Consider the following 21,600-nt stretch of genomic DNA (forward strand, 5'->3'; position numbering starts at 1 on the left):
AAAATCCTAGCAACTCGGTTAGCTCCTTTGCTTTCTTATTTGATACATCCGGATCAGGTCGGGTTTATACCTGGACATCAGGCATCGGACAACACCAGACGGGCCATTGATCTGATACATTCTATTCATAAAAGGAAACTTCCTTCTCTGATTTTAGCTCTTGACGCGGAGAAGGCCTTCGATCGCATCTCCTGGCCCTTCATATTCGCTGTCTTAGACAAAATGGGATTTTCAGGCAAATTTTTAGATGGCGTTGCAGCACTTTACCGTTCCCCCTCAGCACGAGTTTCGGTTAATGGTGTCTATTCCTCTAGTTTTGGAATAACTAACGGTACTCGGCAGGGTTGTCCCCTCTCTCCCTTAATATTTGCTCTTATTATGGAACCCCTAGCGGCAAAGATCCGTTGTAATAGAGCTATCTCGGGAGTATCCACTGGCCCTTCGCAATATAAAATCGCATTATATGCCGACGATATTTTAGTCTCTCTCACTGACCCAGCTCGATCCCTAAATTCACTTCTAGAGGAAATAAATTCATATTCCCAACACTCGGGTTATAAAATTAATGTCACCAAGACTGAAGTTCTTGATTTCTATATCCCTGCTACCCTAAAGCAAACACTGGAGGCCATGCTCCCTTGTACCTGGCATAAAAAAAAGATTAAATATCTTGTTTTCCTAACTCATCATCTTCATCAGCTGTTTCAGGCTAACTTTCCCCGCCTTCTAGATTGTATTAAGTCTGATTTGTGTGACTGGTCCAATTATTTTATTTCTTGGATAGGTAGAATACATTCAGTTAAGATGAGCCTTCTCCCTCGGCTCTTGTATCTATTTCAGACCCTTCCGATCTACATCCCTCCATACGTGTTCAAATTCCTTCAGTACCAAACCTCATATTTCATATGGAACCAGAAACGCCCGCGGATCAGACTAAAGTTGCTTCAGCGGCCTTCCAGGGGTGGGGGTTTGGGAATTCCTGATTTAAAAAAATATTATTATGCTGCGCAGCTCTCTCATTGTGCTCAGTGGTGTAACTTCGGTGCGGGGAAGGTCTGGGTTGCTATCGAGGCCGAGGAGCTGGGACTGGCTACTGTATCCCCCCTCTTGTGGATCCCTAAGATTCATCGTCCCCGGACAGTTTCTTCTCATCCTGTAATTTCCCGTTCTTTAGCAATTTGGGATTTAACCAATAGATGTTTTAAGTTAGCTCCGGCCCCGTCCCCTTTGATACCTCTACTTCATAATCCATCTTTTCCTCCTGGTTTATGTAAGTCATCTTTTACTGCCTGGTCATCGAGCAATATCTATTATGTAAATGATATTACTATAGATACTAATTTCCCACAATTTTCTGACTTCCGGGATAGAGCAGCGGTTCCATCCAAAGATTTTTTTCGGTTCCTACAAATTAGACATTTCCACTCCAAAATTAGCTTGATTCTGATTAGCAGACCTTTGACTTCTTTTGAGTCCTTATGTTGGAGAAGACCCTCCACTAGGGGTCTTATTTCTACTATTTATTCCTTACTAGGGGAAGAAGTAAGCTCTAATCGAGACCCTCATGAGTTAGCGTGGGAACGAGATTTGGGACACCCTATAGATGCTGAGGATTGGACGGAGATATGGGACAATGCTGCCACCAGCTCTATTTGCATCAAAATTAAAGAAAATGTTTATAAATTGCTTTACCGATGGTATTATGTACCATCGCGGCTACAAGCAATGTTTCCCGATGCTTCGGATAGATGTTGGAGGGGTTGCGGTGGAGAGGGCAGTTTTTTGCATATCTGGTGGACTTGTCCCAAACTATCTAGAATATGGCAGGAGGTTCTTGCTCTCCTCTCGCACCTCTTTGATATTACGATTCCCTCTGATCCTCGGCATTTTCTACTTCCCTTGGGTCTGCCTTCTCTGTCCCGGTGTCAGAATAGGTTATTCCGACATATAGTGTCTGCTATGACCTGCCAAATTGCAGCGGATTGGAAAAACCCTCATCCCTCTGCGATGCAGGCAATATTATCACGCATCTGGTATATATACAAGATGGAATATATGACAGCTTTATTACGTAATACATCCAAAACCTTTGATAAAATATGGTCTCCTTGGCTGACATACCAAAATGTTTCCTCTCCATTTAACAATTAATTTTTTCCTTTTATATATTTTCTCTAACATGTTTAATCTGAAAGAAAGTGATCCTATATGGAGTCCGCCCACCCTCTTCTCCTCTTATTTTCCTTTGTCTTTCCTAAAGTCTTTCTTTTCCTTTTTCCTCTTTATTTTTTATTTATTTTTTTTTCTCTCTATTTCTTAAACGGATTGCCACACCGTTGCTGCAAGATTTTTCTCTTGCTTCTGTATTCCTTCTCTTTTTTATAATGAGAAAATTTTCTACTATATCATATTATTATTCTGAAATGGTACAGTTCCCATTATAAAAGTATGTTATGTGTTAATCCTTATTTTTGAATATTGGAATGTACTGTTTTTTTTGTGATTTGCTCAATAAAAAGAGTTTACAAAAAAAAAAAAATAATAATAATCCTGATTGTACAAAGAAGAGTGCGGATTTCTGGGCCAAGATGGCGGTGGCGATAAATGTTGCATCTTGGGTTAGGGTGGATTAGGGCTTTCATTGGTCTAAATACGTGAAGTCACCTTCTGTATCCACATGCAATTAGGACACTTTGGGATCTATTTACTAAGCCTTGAATGGAGATAAAGTCCCAGCCAACCAGCTCCTAACTGTCATTTTTCAAACACAGCCTGTGACACGACCAGAGCTGATTGGCTGGTACTTTATTTCTGTTCACTTTATCTCTCTCCAAGGCTTAGTAAATAGACCCCTGACTTTTGTAGGGTGCAGTTACATAAATGAGATTGAAGGGGTACAGAGGCGCATTTATGGGGGTGTTAGTGGGGTGAGGTAGCCACAGAGCATTTTTCTCTTTCGAAAATGACCCAAATTGTACATATCCCTGATGATGGTGGGAACGTCCAATTGGAAGTCTTGTGTTGCAACTTCAAAATAAAGCTGAGCAGGTTGAATTTCCTGGGCCTGCTCCTGGATGAGCGCTCTTATGTATGCAACGGCTGGCCGGCAAGTCGAAATCCCGACACCTAGAGGTAAGGACCCCAACCCTCCCCTCTCCCCTCCTAACCCTCCCTTAGGGGTGCCTAACCTCCGCCCCCCCTATGGGTGCCAAAACATACCCCCCTCTCGCACCCTAAACCTAACTCTCCAGAGGGGGTGTCTACCCCTAACCCCCCCCCAGTACCTAATCCTCCCCAGGGGGGTGCCAAATCCTAAATCCCCGGGGGGTCCCTAAACTTACCCCCCCCATCCCCGGCATAAGTGAATTCTTACACGGCAGAGAGGACGATCAGTCCGGCATTCCCGCGTCGGGATTAACATAGGCGTCAGTAGTTCGACGCCCATGTTAAATCCCTTCCCAGGTCTCATAACTACATCCCGTATGCGACAGCCGGAGAAATATGCGCATTAGCATAAATTGTTGGAACTCTCTTATTTTCATAAATGACCTTTCACTGTCTTCAGCTCTGTTAGCAAAAATGATTTCTCCTCTAGACATCACCTGCTTACGTGTGGTACAATCTGGGCACAGTGCTGCCATCTTTATACAATTTTTTTTTTTTTTCAGTAATAGAAAGTAACTTTTTGTGATACCGCACCAGTACAGCTCCCAGTCTGGGTACTTTATAACCGTATAAATCGCCCATTTAACACATAAACAAGTTTGAATCTTCCAGCAGCCCTAGTGTTTTGCTGGACAATCCTCATTTTTGGCACCAGCCGGAATGCACGTGGCATGGCCGGACTGGGGAGTGGTCAGGTTAGAGCATTGGCCTATTTTGTCCGGAATCACCAGCCGGGAAGTTTGTGATATAAGGGGAAGGTCTTTTTTATTATTTCTCTATTGTATCATTTTATTTCACACAGGGGGACTCAGACCCAGAAGTTACAGATATATTACTACTTAATGTTGGTGGTTGGCTTTTCTCCATTCCGAGGATGACGCTGGCTCAGTTCGGCGAATCCCTACTGTGGAAACAGACCTGTACCTTCCCTCAGTCCGATGGCACAAAGATCTTCATAGACCGGGATGGCTTTGCCTTTAGAAGTATCCATCATTTCTTTCTCACGTCACAGCTCCCAGTATCCAGCTTGTCCGATCTGGGATTGCTGTATGAACAAGCGAGAGGGTTACACCTGCAGCCGGTGATTGAGGTTTGCTGTTGCCTATTGCTTGTTACTTTATCATGATTTAATAGTGGTCAGCGTACCCTCATTCCTTACTGCATTGCAGGGGGCTGTCTGCTGACAACCGTACAGTGGGCCTGATTCAGAGCCGGACGCTATTTGCGGACGGTCGTTCTGAAAAAGGGGCCGGATATTTAAATTAAGCGCTCGCTCTTTGCGGTCTGTTGACGCCTCTATGTCTGAACGAGCGAACGAAACATGCGCTCGCTATTTTGAAAAAACACCCCCTGGCCGCTCGCATCATACGTCATCTCCGCTATTTATTAGATTAATCGAGTACATCGAAAGGCGTATGAACTGCTCGCTATTCTTGTGGTAGCATTTTCCTACTGCAATCATGCGAGCAGTTCTGGCTAAAAGACACCCAAGTGACGTGGTCGATGACGCTGCTTTGTTATTTATGCACACCCTTAAAACGCCCATTTTGACCGTTTGGCACGCCTGCGTTCGGATCACCACTCCCCCGTTTTCAAGCACCTTCCCCTGTTACCACCCACAAACGCCTCATCCTGTCACTCAAATTAGCAGGCATTCGCTATTTTGCGAGCACACGATTTCCGACCGCATTGACTGGTTCGCACATGCGTATTACAACCCATACGCATGCGCAGTTGTGCGAGCATCGCTCGGAGCGAACGAGCGGCCGCTTACGAGCGGCTCTGAATCAGGCCCAGTATCTGATGCTGACAATGACCTTAGTGTTACTGGATATTACGTTTATATAAATAAACTAGGGGTAACTTCGTTCTCTTGTTCTAAATGTGCATGCAAGTAATGGAGAACAAGAATAAAATCATACCGTCCGGTGCTTACATCAGCCTTCAAATCCTAAATTACCCTACTGGAGGCAGCTAGAGGACAACTACTTGTTTAATTGGTTCTGCCGCCTGCCTCAATCTCGTTTAGTGCTGACGTTTAACGGCTCTGGTGTTGTGTTACACCTGAATGATGGAGCCAGTAAATGGTTCTTGCATCTTTCGTCTCCTCTATGTGACAAAGAATGTTTGTCTTTTACAAACAAGGGGTAACGTGATACTTGCACATTACAGTGCAAATACGTATTCACTAAGGACGGTTTTATGTTAGTGACATATTAAGCAACAGCGTGGATGTCTGTGACACACATTTTATATTTGCCCCAGACCACTGTTAGCTTATGCTGGGCACACACGGACAGATATATTGGACGATCAATTGATCAATCAATTGTCTGCTGCCCGTCGGCAAGTGTGTACACGCTGTGCTGCACAGCCGATGGACAGATATGTGTGCAGACTGCCCGTACACACACAGCGGCAGCCGCGGGGAAGGGGGCGGGACACGCCGCCGGGACACTGGGGCACAAGCAGATGATTTCCATTCAGTCTGTATGAATGACCATCATCTGTGTACCCACCATTAGATAGAGGGAAACAGAGGCTTAAAGGAAGGTCCAGGCCTGATTCAGAGTTAGGAGTAATTTGCTCCTGGAACAAACCATGTTGCAATGCAAGGGGTGCAAATGTCTGCGAGCAGGGAAAATACTGGCGGCTTTTGCATGCAGTCAACAAATACTGGGCGGCTTTGTTGTTGTACTGAAATTTGGAATTCAGCCAGGAAACCCCTCTACCCAATATTAGAGATCTCTGCACATTTTAATTCTCCCCCCCACCTGCAGTGCAATATATATATATATTTTTTTTTTCTCCTAACTTTGAATCACGCCCACAGTGAGCTGTATACATTGCTAACATATAATACAAAATAAGCATCCTGTATACAGGCCTGTACGATGGCTGATCCAAACACAGTTGTGAGCGTTCTCTACAGATACAGGGCCTGAGTCAGCAAGGAACGCAGTTGCTTACACGCACGCAATCGGCCGATTGTTGCGTTTTGTGCATGTGTATGCATCGCAGTGCGCGAACTAGACACTGCGTTCGGGACTGCGGTTGCAGAGGACACGCAGACCCAGTCAGAGTGATTGACAGGAAGTGCCGTTTGTGGGTGGTCGGGTGAATGCAGGTGCGTGCATAAATTATCCACTGTGATACCATACGCGGCCTGAGGCCTCGTAGCGTGCGCGGCTGTTAGCAATTCCTGAGTAAGGTCAGGGCTTGTGCAAGTGTGCGTATGGGTCCGATGGTACTTGATTGTACCGATGGTTTTGCTGTGTTGACAAAGTATACGGATGAGAGTAAGGGTAAGTGGGCGTCCTAATGTTAGGCTGCGATCGCAATGCGAATGCACACATTTACATGTCACTGCTGATATTAGCAACTGCGTTGCGTGCGTATAAGCAGAATAGCGATCAGTAGTGAGTCAGGCTCACAGTCTTTGTGATATATAACTCAGGCCGGCAGGCCAGGGGGGGTTCCAGCATTGTCTTCTATTAAAGGCCTTGACCCCTCAAATGAGTTGCTTGGCCAAGGTGTACCTAACCTGTATATATACGCGTTATGTAGCCCTCCTTCTAGTCCCTGCTAAGTCCCTGTCCTACATCTGAACCCACACTGACCTTTATCCCCAGTCCTAACATTAGCACAAGCCCGGATGCTGGAAAACCAGCTGATAATGTAAGACACATGCACATAGTATTACTTTTATGTCTTCTGTTCTCCAGAGAACACGTGATACCCATCATTTTATATTATACAAGTCGCATCTTCTGTTTAAAATGGTATCGGGGGCCCTTAATGTTTTACAATGTCTCCAAGTCTCTTATTCAATTAGGGAAAAAATACCGTCTAACATAAGCTATCTAGTGCTCCAATATGTTTGCATTGTCTGCTTTTGCTGTATACGTAATTGATATTAGTATATTATCGTGCGTGTAATGGTCCCTATGACATGACCTATGCAGCCTCCGCTGTGAGTGAAGAGGTCATTATACCCTGATGAGAGGTTTATTGCCGCAGGAAACAATAACTCAGTTAAAGTTTATTTTGTCGGCTTGGGCAAATACTTGGCATTTTGCACCTACCAACGTGTTAATGTAATGCACTGGGCGTGAGGTCATTTGCTGGTCAGTGTCACTTATGGCTGTTCTGCTCTTCACACGCCATTTATTAACAGGCTCTAGATAGGTTACAGGAAGGGGAGCCCCAGCTGCGCGATCTGACAGCAGATATACCCGTCACGGAGAGAGCATCCATCTACTACTGGAAGCCTCATAAATGTAGCAGCAGACTCTCCGAATTCCCAATGAAACGTTCGCTCTTCCCAGGTGATGGACGATTTTCCTTCTCTCCTATGGGCGTGATTCTGAGTTGGATGCAGCCGAGTCAGATGCAAATGCCACTACAAAGCCCTACATTGGTGTACATCCGTGCGTATGAATGTACAAGGATTGAGTCGCCCACTGTCAGCGTTCATAGATGCTGTAATACTGCCTGGTGCATCTTTAGATGCCATCGGTTGCGCCAACTAAACTAGCCCCCTCCCTATTTTAGGTGCAGTTGTCCATCAGAGTATGGCCTCCTATGTGAACGATGAAGCATCTGTGTGCGCAAACACTTCAGCATCACGCCTGCGACCCTTCCATAGCACGCATATAAGATGGGCCGTTATTGTGCGTCTGAATAATCACCTCCCAGTCACTGCCCAGCGCATTTCCAATACATTTGATACCATGCATCTGAAGTGCAACTGCACCTCTCTGTGTACACACCATGTAACGCATGCGCCGTACGAGTTTTCAGGGTTTTTTGCGCATGCATAGTAGCAAAAAAAAATTGCAGAACTCCGTGAAGCTCTGCATTGCATGAGACTCAGAATCAGGCCTTGTGTGTTATGTGGTCTGCGCCTTACAGACTCTTATTTCACTGTTGTCCTTGTGTGTTTGTGGATTGCGGAGAGAATGCACAACAATGACCACATGTTTCCTTACAGGGCTACATGACAAAGCTCCTCTCGGGCTCTTAGACTCTCCACTGATCGACACTGAGGAGGAGGTGCATTACTGCTTCCTCCCAATACACCTGCTGGAGAACTATCCGTCGTTGGTCACAGATGACGGCCTACTGTGGTTCTCCGAGAGTTTCATATTGATAGAATGCGGATGTGACGAGTTCAGATTCATAGGTCAGAGCAACGTGAATGCCTTCGGTCCTGAGAAAAACAAAAAACATTTCTAGTGAAATTTTATGTCATGGAGGAATTGTGACAAGTTTCACTCAACCAATGTTGATGCACTATATAAGCTGTCTCCTAAGAGTTGCCCCTACTCCTGCAATATGAATTCATGGCTGGTATTGATGGGTTCTAGCGAGGTTGAAACCACTGTACACAAGATCATTCGTCCGTACCTTGTTTCCATTCCTCAAAGACTGAGTAGCTTAAATTCTTTCAGTGAGCCCATATACATTTAAGAGGTACTGTCTATCAAAGTGAAATTGAGATTTAAGAGCGTGGGTCCCAGAGGGAAGATGCTCACTTCTACCCAGTGGGGAGGAGAGGTTCAGCCTAGGGTTAGCAAGAAAAAAAGGGATTGTTTTACTTATGTTAAATCCTTTTCTCAGAATCCATTGGGGGACACTGGAACATGCGGTATAAAGGTATGAGCAGGAATGAATAGAGAAGGAAGACTTTGTCCTCCCGCAACAGACAATTTATAACATGGAAGGTGGAACTTCCGTACTCTATGGTACTCTGACCTTCAGCAGTGTCTCCACCATGCTGCCAGAAAGCCCATTGGCCTTAAGGATCATGGCTGCAACAGCCACACCACTAGTCAGCTGTGCTAAATATCGATGACTGGCTTAACAGGTCCCATCTAGAGGTAGATGACACATCGAGTCCTCAGCCAGTTTGAGGACATCTGTGTATCAAGGTCGTCTTGGCCAATCTGGTTCCACAAGAAGCACATGAGCACATTGCTACCTGAGGGAACAGTTAAACCAGTTGAAAGTTACAAGGAACCGTCATAGCGTCTATTAGAAACACTTTTGGATCCATTATACTTAAGCAATAACAATCCACTATGTGGTATTACAGAGAAGCCATAATGTCCACATCTTGCTGCCTCCACTAACTGATGATCTGAAGAAGGGAACGATCCCCGGGGTGTAGGATATGAACATCTTCCCATTTCCCAGTGCCTAATGCTATTTCCCTTCTCGCCAGGGAGCTTTAGGTGATTCACTGGTACCTGGTGTCTTCCACCGCTGTGGCATTGTAATAACTGAATTTTCTATAGGCTTTCCTCATACGAGATGCTTTGTAGCGACTAGAAGGATTTAAAACTGCTGTGAGTTCCTGAACATTTATGGGGGAGCTTCCACTCCCCTGGAGACCACTGGCCATCCCATCCTGAGCCACCAGAGGAGTGAACCCATCTGATGAGCTCATTGGCTATGTGATGCTGTGACTTACTCCATTTAATAAGAATTTGAGTGGAAAATTGAACCTCCTCAAAGTTCAAGACTATCTTTCCCCCTCGTCCCCTGCATATGGTCCCGTAGTGAAGTTGACGATCCTGCCCTTGATTAATCAGTTGTCCAAATAAGTTATATTGGTTACTCCCCTGGATCTCAGAAGAGCAGCCATAGCTTTGTAATTACCCTCTGCCCTGCTGCCAGGCTCAAAGATAATGCCCAGAATAGATAAGAACGAACTCAACCTGAGAGGCACCGGTGACCTTCCCAGATTCGGACATGTAAATACCGTGTCCTTGATGTCTATGGAGACCAAGAACTCCATAATGTCCGTGCAGTTTATGACCAATCTCAAGCATTCAGTCTTTAACTTTTCCACCTGAATGTGTGAGTTTGAGGTTTTCAGGTTCAGATTTTGCTGGAAATTTTGGTCTGGTTTCTGGATGAAGAAACGGTTTGAATAGAGTTCTAACCTTTTCTTCTGTTCTGTGGTTGGAATGGCCACCACTAAAGAGAATAAGAACTGAATGGCCTACAACAGAGCTAGCCTTTTGGATTTGTCTCCAGGAAGACGTGGTGGAAAAGCATCTTGGCTGGAGCTTCAGAAGATATAAAATGTAGCCCAGGTCTTTGATTGCTCTCACCCCAGTGTCTAATGCATAACTGAACCACTGATCATTGAAGAGAAGAAAGTATTTTCCCACCATAGGTGCTCTTAGGTGGGCATAGAGCCCATCATGCTGATAGTTTTTCTGAAGGTTTGGGGCTGGTCTTTTTAGCTGACATGACCTGTCTTCTCTTATGCAGCCCTCCACCGGGCACTGAATATTGTCCTCTGGCATGTACCCCCTTGTTCTTCCTGAGAAGCAAAAGGATCAAATTCTAGTACCCCTAGGTTTGGCACCATTAACAGGGAGGAAAGAGCGATTTCACCCGTGGTCTGATTGATAATCTTATCCAGTTCAAGACAATATAGAATATTACCCGCTAACGGAAGACATTGTAGAGTCCTCTTGGATTCCGCGTCTGCCTCCCAAGCCTTAGACCAGAGTGTACATTGCATCCCAAGGCCCAAACTATGGCCATAAGAAATCCCATATCAAGAGCAGCATTTCCCAGAGATCTGTCTACCTCCCAGGTGTGGCCTAACAATGTCATCAATGCTGATCCTGGTGTATCCTACAGGAGCCCTTTTAAAAGCTGTTCATGTCACTTTCCTACCACTTTATTAACCTATGCTAATGGGTCTAAAAGAGGCACCAGTATAAATATATGTAGATGGTAAAATGGCTTTCCGTTTTCTATCCGAGCCATCCGTCAGTGGATGCATTAGGAATAGGCATAGTTGTGGTCTATATGACAAACGATCCCTATCATTCCCTGGGAAAGGGTGAGAGAACTGTAGTCTGTGTTCAGACCTTGACAATGCGGTGAATAGTTTCCAGCAGTCCCGTGAATGATGTGCTAATTGCAGGGAGTGTTGTGTGTGTGTGTGGTTGTGGTATGTGAGAGAGGACACAATACTGACATCGTATAATGCTGTAATGCGTCATGGATGATTTATGGCGTGCAGGGGAGGGATGGATGATTTATAGCCTGCAAGATGGGATAAATTATAGCGTGCGGGGGAGGGATTGATGATTTATAGCGTGCGGGGGGTATGGATGATTTATAGCGTGCGAGGGAGGGATGGATGATTTATAGCGTGCGGGGGGTATGGATGATTTATAGCGTGCGGGGGGTATGGATGATTTATAGCGAGCGAGGGGTATGGATTTATAGCATGTGGGGGGTATGGATGATTTATAGCATGTAGGGGGTATGGATGATTTATAGTGTGCAGGAGGGTACAGATTTATAGCGTGCAGGGGGTATGGATGATTTATAGCGTGCAGGGGGGTATGGATGATTTATAGCGTGCAGGGGATATGGATGATTTATAGCGTGCAGGGGGTATGGATGATTTATAGCATGCAGGAGGGTATAGATTTATAGCGTGCAGGGGGTATAGATGATTTATAGCGTGTAGGGGGTATGGATGATTTATAGCGTGCAGGAGGGTACAGATTTATAGCGTGCAGGGGGGTATGGATGATTTATAGCATGCAGGGGGGTATGGATGATTTATAGCGTGCAGGGGATATGGATGATTTATAGCATGCATGGGGTATAGATTTATAGCGTGTAGGGGTATGGATGATTTATACCGTGCAGGGGGTATGGATTATTTATAGCGTGCAGGAGGGTATAGATGATTTATAGCATGCTGGGGGTATGGATGATTTATAGCGTGCAGGAGGGTATAGATTTATAGCGTGCAGGGGGTATAGATGATTTATAGCCTGCAGGAGGGTATAGATTTATAGCGTGCAGGGGGTATAGATGATTTATAGCGTGCAGGGGATATGGATGATTTATAGCATGCATGGGGTATAGATTTATAGCGTGTAGGGGTATGGATCATTTATAGCGTGCAGGGGGTATGGATTATTTATAGCGTGCAGGAGGGTATAGATGATTTATAGCATGCTGGGGGTATGGATGATTTATAGCGTGCAGGAGGGTATAGATTTATAGCGTGCAGGGGGTATAGATGATTTATAGCCTGCAGGAGAGTATAGATTTATAGCGTGCAGGGGGTATAGATGATTTATAGCGTGTAGGGGTATGATTTATAGCGTGCAGGGGGTATGGATGATTTATAGTGTGCAGGAGGGTACAGATTTATAGCGTGCAGGGGGTATGGATGATTTATAGCGTGCAGGGGGGTATGGATGATTGATAGCGTGCAGGGGATATGGATGATTTATAGCGTGCAGGGGGTATGGATGATTTATAGCGTGCAGGAGGGTATAGATTTATAGCGTGCAGGGGGTATAGATGATTTATAGCGTGTAGGGGGTATGGATGATTTATAGCGTGCAGGGGATATGGATGATTTATGGCGTGCAGGGGGGTGTGGATGATTTATAGCGTGCAGGGGATATGGATGATTTATAGCGTGCAGGGGATATGGATGATTTATAGCGTGCAGGGGATATGGATGATTTATAGCGTGCAGGGGGTATGGATGATTTATAGCGTGCAGGGGGTATGGATGATTTATAGCGTGCAGGGGGTATAGATGATTTATAGCGTGCAGGGGGTATAGATGATTTATAGCGTGCAGGGGGTATAGATGATTTATAGCGTGCAGGGGGTATAGTTGTAGCGTGCAGGGGGTATAGATGATTTATAGCGTGCAGGGGGTATAGATGATTTGTAGCGTGCAGGGGGTATAGATGATTTGTAGCATGCAGGGGGTATAGATGATTTGTAGCGTGCAGGGGTATAGATGATTTGTAGTGTGCAGGGGGTATGGATGATTTATAGTGTGCGGGGGTGGGATAAATTATATTACATCTTCATTTATCACACTTACAAAGTCGGTGTGTGTATAGTATGTTTGTGTCACTGCCCTGTGACTAATAGCTGGCATTCTGACTTCCTTCAGGGAACTTCCTTCTTACTGGGAAGTTATTGCTGCCAGAGAATTTCTCCAAGTTTGAGGATTTGGAAGCAGAAATTAAATCGCTGGGAATTCCTGGCGTCCTCCAGGCGCTCCGAAGTGAGAAGAAATCATTAGGTATATCGTCCTGGTTCCTGTGCTGGTGTATATGGCAGAATGTTATATCTCCATATCAATGCTCCAGTACAGGGGGGGGTGCGTGTGTGTTCCAGTCCACCCCAGAGGCCATCGCTCGAGACCAGCATTGCAGTAACCCCGTCTGCGTCCATTGGTGGTTCAACCACTCCTCCGTTCAGGTGTTTTGTGCGATGGTCTTTACCTGCCGGCCCAACATGTACGAGGAGATAATGGGAATTCCTATCCTCCTAATTCATAGAAATGTATAATATACCGTAACACGTTTGTTTATAGGTCATCTGCTGACATATGTGTAATGTGCAGCGTATGTTATAGGACTGCTTTATAAAGCGCTGACATCTAATATTGCACTGTACAATTACAAATGGTGTAGTACGTATTGTGCACTAAAAATTTAATCACTGTGGGGTCTATGTACAAAGCTTGGCGAGAGAGAAAGTGGTTGGAGATAAAGTACCAACCAATCAGCTCCTAGATGTCATTTTTCAAACTCTACCTGTATAGTGATGATTAGGTGCTTATTGGTTGGTACTTTGGACCTCATTCGGACCCGCTCGCTCGATGCGTATGCAAATTCGGGAAGGCAGGCGATCGCACAGCAAGTCATTAGCACGCCCACTATATCCTGGCGTGTGATCGCTCTGTGTATGCAGACACCCACCATCGGCTGCATTCGCAGAGCTTGTGCTTGACTATACCCTACCGCAAGGACTGCGAGCACTTCAATGTAAAATTCAGCCAGGTGACGTGTACTATGATGCTGCGTCTTAATTATGCACACCTCTGAAACGGCGTTATGATGCTCGGGCTCGCCTGCGTTCGCACCTCTACTCCCACGTTTCTAGTGGCCAGCCACTGTTACCACCCACAAACGGCTTCTCCTGTCACTCATTCAGCCAGGCTGTCTATGCGCAGCGAGCGAACGCCTACCGATCGCTCGTACTGGTTCACGCACGCACACTGCGATGCATACGCAGAATGCAAACATCGGCTGCCTGCGCGCGAACACTTCCTAGCGAGCGGGTCTGAATAAGGTCCTTTATCTCCATCGCACAGTGCTCGCAAGCGGGTCGATGGTCCCCCGCTGCGCATGCGCGAGCCCCGGAGCGAGAGAGAGATTCTCTCGCTCCGGGACTCACTACAAAAGGGGCGGCTGTCGATGTTGATCGACAGCTCGCCCCGTTTTTGGGGGCAGGGGGAGTGGCTACACAAACGGAGGCGTTCCCGAAGGAATGCCTGCCGTTTGTGGGAGGCACCACTGACATCATCAGTGATGTCAGTGGAGAGCTTCCTGCTCTATTAGAGCAGGAAGCTCTCTGGGGCTTGTGACGGATGAGACCCTACCAGAAGGGTGTCATCGCAAGCCCCGATGGTCGTGACCATCACCTGGCCGCCCACAAAAGCTGTGGGTGGTCACCCACAGCTTAGCGAGCAGCCAGGAGGCCACAACCAAATAAAAAACGCCTTGATTCAGAGCGAGCGCTCTTAAAGAGCGCCTGGCTCTGAATCAGGGCCATAGACTACTTTATCTGCAACCACCAGAGGAACACACTTGTGTGGAGCTTTGCCCCTATGCTTACAGACCTACATTCCCGAGTGTTTGCGGAATGCAGCAATGTCATAGTGATACACTGCTGTCTCCCAGGTGGTGGTGCTATCTCACAGGCTGCAGGCATGTACTGAAAGCAGTTCCTTGGTAGCTAATGAAGAAAACCTTGAGACACATACAATATAGCTAACATTATAAAGTGTCAATGATAAAGTTACGAGCCATAAAGACTTAGTAATACACCCAAGCAATTGCTTTTATTAAAAAATGTACAGAGAAAATAAATATTTAGCAACCAAACAAGGAGGATAGCAGAGGTGCACGCCGCATTTTTATCAAACATTAAGGGCATATTCAATTAGGTGCAATAAGTCCCGTACTTTTCGCATGCCAGACGTTTCGCCGTCATCGCTGGTTTTCCATGCGGAAAAGTATCGCTCGCGCGTCCCCGCATTCAATTAGAAATTGGCGAAATTGGCACCCGGCATAAAATGCTGTCGGGTTTGGGGAAATCAACCTGACACCCCCAAAAGATGCACTAACTTTGGGGATCAATGTATATACCCCTGTATAGCCCTGCTGAAGATATTTGGGGTACTTAAATGATCTCATTAGCTGCTAATTTGCGTCTTTGTGGTGAAGAATAGCATTTAGGAGTTTTTTGGGGGTGAAAATAATTAGTCCCAGCAAATTTGGGGTACATTAAAATTTGTGCAAGCATGGTTAAAATTCACAAAAGTGAGGTTTTAAAAACACGTGAAAAACGCACCTTCAGTCCAAAAAAAACCCCATACTTGTAGACACCCCCAAAGTCTATCGCTAGTTTTTAAGTTTGTACCCCAACTTTTTCGCCCTCTATTTCAAAGTCATTTTTTGGGGTGTACTTTAAAAAAATTTAGGATTTTTTTTACGCAGTTTACCTTTTGGGGACCTATCCTAAGGGTGCAGGGTGGTTTCCCCACCTTTGCACCCCAAAACTGCAATTCTGCATTTTTTTTTACTGCTATTCATAGGCGAAACTTTTCGCCGGGTTCAATGCATTGAGTTTCCGCACTGGCGAAAAAGTAGCCACAATTGAATACGGGGATAAGTTTCCGCAGGCTAAATGACGTCACCAGCGAAACTTTTTAGCCGAAAACTGCTTTTTTTGCACCTAATTGAATACGGCCCTAAATGATAATTGTTCTTTTCTTCTATTTTATTAGAGTCCATGATTATAGACTGCCCCAATAGGTGCCAAGCCCTGTTTTATCCCTGCCTCCTCTTCCTGCTATCTCACTGCCATTGGTACGATGCCCAGCATCATCGCTATTGGCGCTAGGACCTCGACCTTTCTATATGAAGTTGGAATAAGCCTTTAAATAGCGGCTATAGGCCCTCATTCAGAGCCGCTCGTTAGCGGCAGTACGCTCGTTCCGAGCGATGTTTGCACATCTGCGCATGCGTACGGTTTTTAGTACGCATGCGCGAACCAGTCAGTGCGGCCGAAAATCGTTGGTACGCAATATAGCGAGGGCCTGCTATTTTAAGTGACAGAATGAGGCGTATGTGGGTGGTAACAGGGGAAGGAGCTTGAAAATGGGGAGTGGAGATCCGAACGCAGGCGTGCTTAAAGGTCAAAACGGGCGTTTTAAGGGTGTGTATATTTAAAACAGCAGCGTCATTGACCACGTCACTGGGTTATTTTATAGCCAGAACTGCTCGCAAATTTGTGGTAGCAAACACCAACCACAAGAATAGCGAGCAGTTCATACGCTGGTCGATGTACTCGATTAATCTAATAAATAGCGGACATGACGTATGGTGCGAGCGGCCAGGGGGCGTTTTTAACAAATAAACGAGCGTATGTTTTGCACGCTCGTTCAGACTTAGAGGTGTGAACAGACTGCAATGTGCGTACGGATCATTTGAATAGCCACCCCTTGTTTTTAAACGAACGACCACAAATAGCGAACGGCTCTGAATCAGGCCCATAGATTATGCCAGATTGGAACCTTTTTAATTGTTGATCTATTGCTCCTAGGAACTGACAGTTGCAGAACCACAGACTTACCAGGGACCCCATCCTCCAGTAACTCTGTGCCTGGCGATAAGTCAGAGACCTACAAAGGAGAGAAGCCTCTGTACATCATGGCCCTGGAGCTGTTGGTCAAGTACCCGGACTCTGCTCTAGGACATCTGAGCGTAGAGAGCAGCGCAGACGGCAGTAAGCTCTATATCACTGGTACGGGCAATCTCTTCCAGCATGTCAGGTACGTTCTAGATGTCCCCAGTCTTGGCGGTAGTCACTGAAAGGTCCTTTTAATATCTATATTAATGTGTAGGCCCTCCTGTCTGGAAAGTTCTGTAAACCCAAATGAATAAAGTAAATAATTGCTGCTGTCTGGTGAGATTGTCGCACACACGGACTTGTTCGCCTTATGGGGGAGCTGGATGCGCTCCTTGGGTTCTGTTCCGTCATTCAATTTTTGTTAGTACTTTGCTCTTCTCTCCTCTCCCTTTTTACTCCCGCTCTGTCCTGGAGGCTCGGGCACCCTGGGCATTTACCTGTGACGGTAGTGACCGGGTTCCCCCGGAGACCCCTCACGCTGCGGTGCAGACTTTTAGTAACTGCCCCAGGGCATCTCTTTGCCACAGGATGTCAAACCTAAAAATACTAACGTATAATAGGCTGCCTAATGCTGCCCCATAGGGAACGCCCGGCTCCAACGGTTACTTAAACAAACTATGTGGCAAGCCAGTGGGGGTATAGAGGGGGAGGGGAGAGTGCCATACTTCACACACCTCTTGCTATACCCCAGTGATCCAGTGCCCGTCATGGAGACGGAGAAAAGGATATAATGTAACGTAACCCTCATATTTTATTATAAACACCATTAGACTCTCTATATAATTATTATATGGGTGTGACATTTATTATGGCATTATACTCATACTGCTTCTGAATATGATGGCAGGAATTGGTTGGGAACCTGTAGACTTCCGCTGACTTGCAGCCTTTCGGAGATTTATGGGTTATGTATGTACCTAGACAAAGGCGATATCATATACCAGCCAATGAGAGAAGCTGTGAGATCTTACCTAAAGCACAGGACAAGCGTCGGTTCTGGGAGATTGTGTAAGTACAATGATTTACCTACAGTGTCATTTTCTATAGGTGCTTATTTTACCAAATGAAATTGTAGTAACTCCATATTGATGACTATATCTGCATCCGGTTACTACTGACCATATTATCTACCTCTTCAATAAGAGGCCTGATAACAACGTATCCTCTATGTCTGCTTACTGCCCAGTGCCTGACATCATCCAAGCAGTGGTCCCATCACCAGCCGTGAGGAGTATATGGGAGGCAGCTTCTAGGCAATGAGTGATCCTCTTGTCTTAGTGTAATGACCCAGGTTACTACACATGGAGACGCTGTGTCTAGAAGTAATTGTCCGTACTAGAGTTAGACAGATTTTATATATTCTATTAAACTCTATTTATCCAGGTAACAACTGGACAGCTGATGTACAAGAGTTCCATACGCAGCAGATCGTCAGGGTCTATGTTGGCACACACTGGTACGCCACGCACCTGCGGACTCTGCTCAAGGTACCGCAAGGTCCATCTCTGTATTGTCTGGTTCCGGGCTGCTGTTGTCAGTACCTCATTAGCTCCTCCCAGGCTTCTCCACGCGTTTCACTGCTGCAAAGGTCTCTCTAGCTCTTATATCGATGTTTTCTAATGTCCAAGACTAGTTTTTCCATATTGCACTATGGTTAGAAACTAAAGATAACTACAAGCACATACACAGTGGTAAAACTGGTACAGAGAACCCTGTTTGGGAGCAGGTTTGGTCATGTCGGGGTTTAATGACTTACTGTATAGCTGTGTGACTGATGTGATGACAATGATGAATCCAGCTCTTTCTGTTCAGTATCCTGAGCTGCTGGATAACCCCAGGAAGACGCGCTGGATCTCTTGTGGTTTTGCCTTGTTGGTGAATGGAGATGGACAGATGTTCCGGCACATCCTCAACTTCCTGAGACTTGGCAGCCTCCTCCTGCCCTCTGCGTTCACGTGAGTACCTCGGCCTCCCCTTACTGTGCCTCTTACTGTCTGTACATGCTTGGTGTACATTCACACTAATCACAGCTCAGGGGGCGTGACTGTTATGTGTAAATATAATATGCAGTATGTTGAATGAGACTGCGAGGATGATATGGCACAGTATTCATAATCTATATAATAATTTAGGATGGCTGTCATGTCTCCTGCCCCCCCCTTACGCCTGTAGGCGACTGAGAAATTGCAGCCGAGAGAAGGACCCGCCACAAAGTGCGTATAACAGGGATCCAGCAGACCCATCATAACAGACTCAAAACTGCTAATGTTAAACTGATCAAAACTAAAAATTTATAAAATGGTTTCACCTTACAAAACAAATAGTCTCTCTTTCCCAGCGTGCAGTAGATAAGGGTGGAGTAAAAGACTGTTGATGCCCGAGCAGAAAATACTGAATAAACTGTAACCGCATCAATTTGCTTTGCACGTCGCTGGCACCAGTAATTTTCCAGCCATCCTTTCCATCAGACAGAGCCACTTGGATGTTGGCACCGCTAGGTAACTGCTTCAGGTTCTGGTACACGGAACTCGCACATAACGTGACTCATAGTTACTATAACATGAGGCAGGGCCATTGGGTCCGATCCAAGTCTCATAGATTAGGGAAGTCTGAAATTGGCTGCAAACATTAAGGGGCGCACGTAATAGGGCGCCATATATCTGCATACCGGCGTAGAGACTATAGAGTGCATGCTTGTGAGCAGGACCCTTTTACTTCTCTGTCTGTTATTACCCAGTCCTGTTTTAGTACTCTTTTGTTCCCAATTGTAAATGTTAATAAATCTCGACCATTAAGCTGGTAGATTTAACCAGTGATGTCAGTGAAAGAGCTTCTGGCTTTGTTAGAGTTGAAAGCGCTCTGGGGCTTGCGGCCATGAGACCCTACCACAAGGGTCTCGTCGCAATGGTCTTGACCATCGTGACCATCACCATGGCCGCTCGCATAAGCTGTGTGTGGTAACCCACAGCTATGCGAGCGGCCAAGAGGCCGCAACTTAAAAACCAAGCGCCCGCCCTAATTCAGAGCGAGCGCTCGCTTTTTGCGAGCACCTCTGAATCAGGTCCTAAGAGCCTCTTCTCCACTCAAGTAAGGCTGTTATATCTCCAGTTGCCAGGACTCAGGCGCTGTTTTGACAGACCGCAGGAGTGTATAATACAGGCGCCCTGCCAATATCGTGAACAGTCGGGACTTGTGAGCCGCTTCCACCAGGCGGTAATACTATCCCTATCCCTTCTGTACCAGGCAGCACGTCGGTCTCTCTCTCCCATCCATACCGAGTGGACCTAGCCGGGCAGGGCCGGATTAAGGCCCACATGAGCCTGGAGCTGAAAATGTTAAAGGGCCTATACTGAGAAGGGGAAGAGCTGTGATCGGTGCTGTGTGGGTGTGGTCAAAGTCACCTTGGTGTGTACACCCCCTACAAAAAGAGGGACAATGTCTCCCTAACTACATAGAAATAGAAAAATTGCATAATTTTTTTTTTAGGGGGAAAACTAGAAAAACTATTTAAATACTTAAAATTTATGGCCAGTTAGGCAGCTGGTAATCATACTGTCATGTTGATGGTCCTATTTTTATGTGGAGGCCTGGAGCTGTAGCTCCATCCACCCCATTGTTAATCTGGCCCTGTAGCCGGGACCACGACAGGTCCAGTAGGTGTAATATAAAACCACATATATACGGTTTTGGAAAACTTTTCCACTTACGGTGCACTTTTTGCCGTGGACATGTGACTATATGGTACAGTGTTTTTAAACCATCCACATGCTGGGACTTTCTGAGGGTTTTTACAGGAAAGTGTTTTTTCTCTATATACAAAAAATGTACCAACTTCTTATGTGGTTTATAATGATACAGTGATTATTTGTTCTCTTAAACAACACAAGTTGTAACATGACAGTGTATCTTTATATATATATATATATATATATATATATACACAGAGATATTCATTGTATTTATTTTGTATTTGTTATTATAATCTATTTGACTGCTGCAGTCAGTAGGTGAATGTATTAAATAAATTGTATGCAATGTATTTATGATACAGCTCCTGGGACATTTATTCTTTTATACTTTTATGTCATTTATTAGCGCAGACACTACAAAATATATCTGTTTTCCCTTTATTCCTATGAGGGTAAGCAGGGTCCCTCTGTAGTGTCAGCTGCTGTAAATGTCCTATGATTGCTTTTATATCCTAGCGCATTTGTTTGGTGGTTATATCCATGCTTGAGTCTAGATGGTTTACTCAAATTGACTGAGGTACTAATTAAATCACCTCTGCTCAAGTATGACTAGCCTTAAAACCTGGACTGTAATGGCGGAGTTTGGAAACCTCTCCTGCACAGGATTACATGTTCTATTCTTGTTCATTTCAGGCCGTTATAAGTAACTCGTTTATCAAAGATATTTTCTCTTAGACATCACTGTGTCCGCCTTTTATGTTTCTTTCAAACACGTTTTTTTTATTGTTAAAGCACCGCATTACGTCACCAGGAAACGCATAGGCTCAGTCGGGTAACACGATGGTAAGGGAATATGAGGAAAAATATGAGATATGGTAAGAACTTACCCTTGTTATCTCTATTTCTACAAAGTCCATAGGGTTCCACAGGATACCTTGGGTATAGGTGTGACGTCAGTCGCAGG

At 45.4% G+C, this 21,600-nt stretch overlaps 1 protein-coding gene across 1 annotated transcript in view; it reads left to right on the plus strand.

Annotated features, from left to right (window-relative positions):
* The window catches only part of KCTD19 (potassium channel tetramerization domain containing 19), a 108,286-nt gene that overhangs the window by 21,587 nt on the left and 65,099 nt on the right, over positions 1–21,600 (plus strand). The window contains 8 exon segments of the mRNA XM_088476780.1: positions 3,968–4,255; positions 7,343–7,493; positions 8,159–8,350; positions 13,136–13,280; positions 16,877–17,089; positions 17,795–17,940; positions 18,331–18,434; positions 18,760–18,902. Of these exon segments, the coding sequence (XP_088332906.1) occupies positions 3,968–4,255; positions 7,343–7,493; positions 8,159–8,350; positions 13,136–13,280; positions 16,877–17,089; positions 17,795–17,940; positions 18,331–18,434; positions 18,760–18,902 (1,382 nt within the window).

This window comes from Taudactylus pleione, unplaced genomic scaffold (genome assembly GCF_031769625.1).
Source record: "Taudactylus pleione unplaced genomic scaffold, aTauple2 ptg000194l, whole genome shotgun sequence".
NCBI lineage: Eukaryota > Metazoa > Chordata > Amphibia > Anura > Myobatrachidae > Taudactylus > Taudactylus pleione.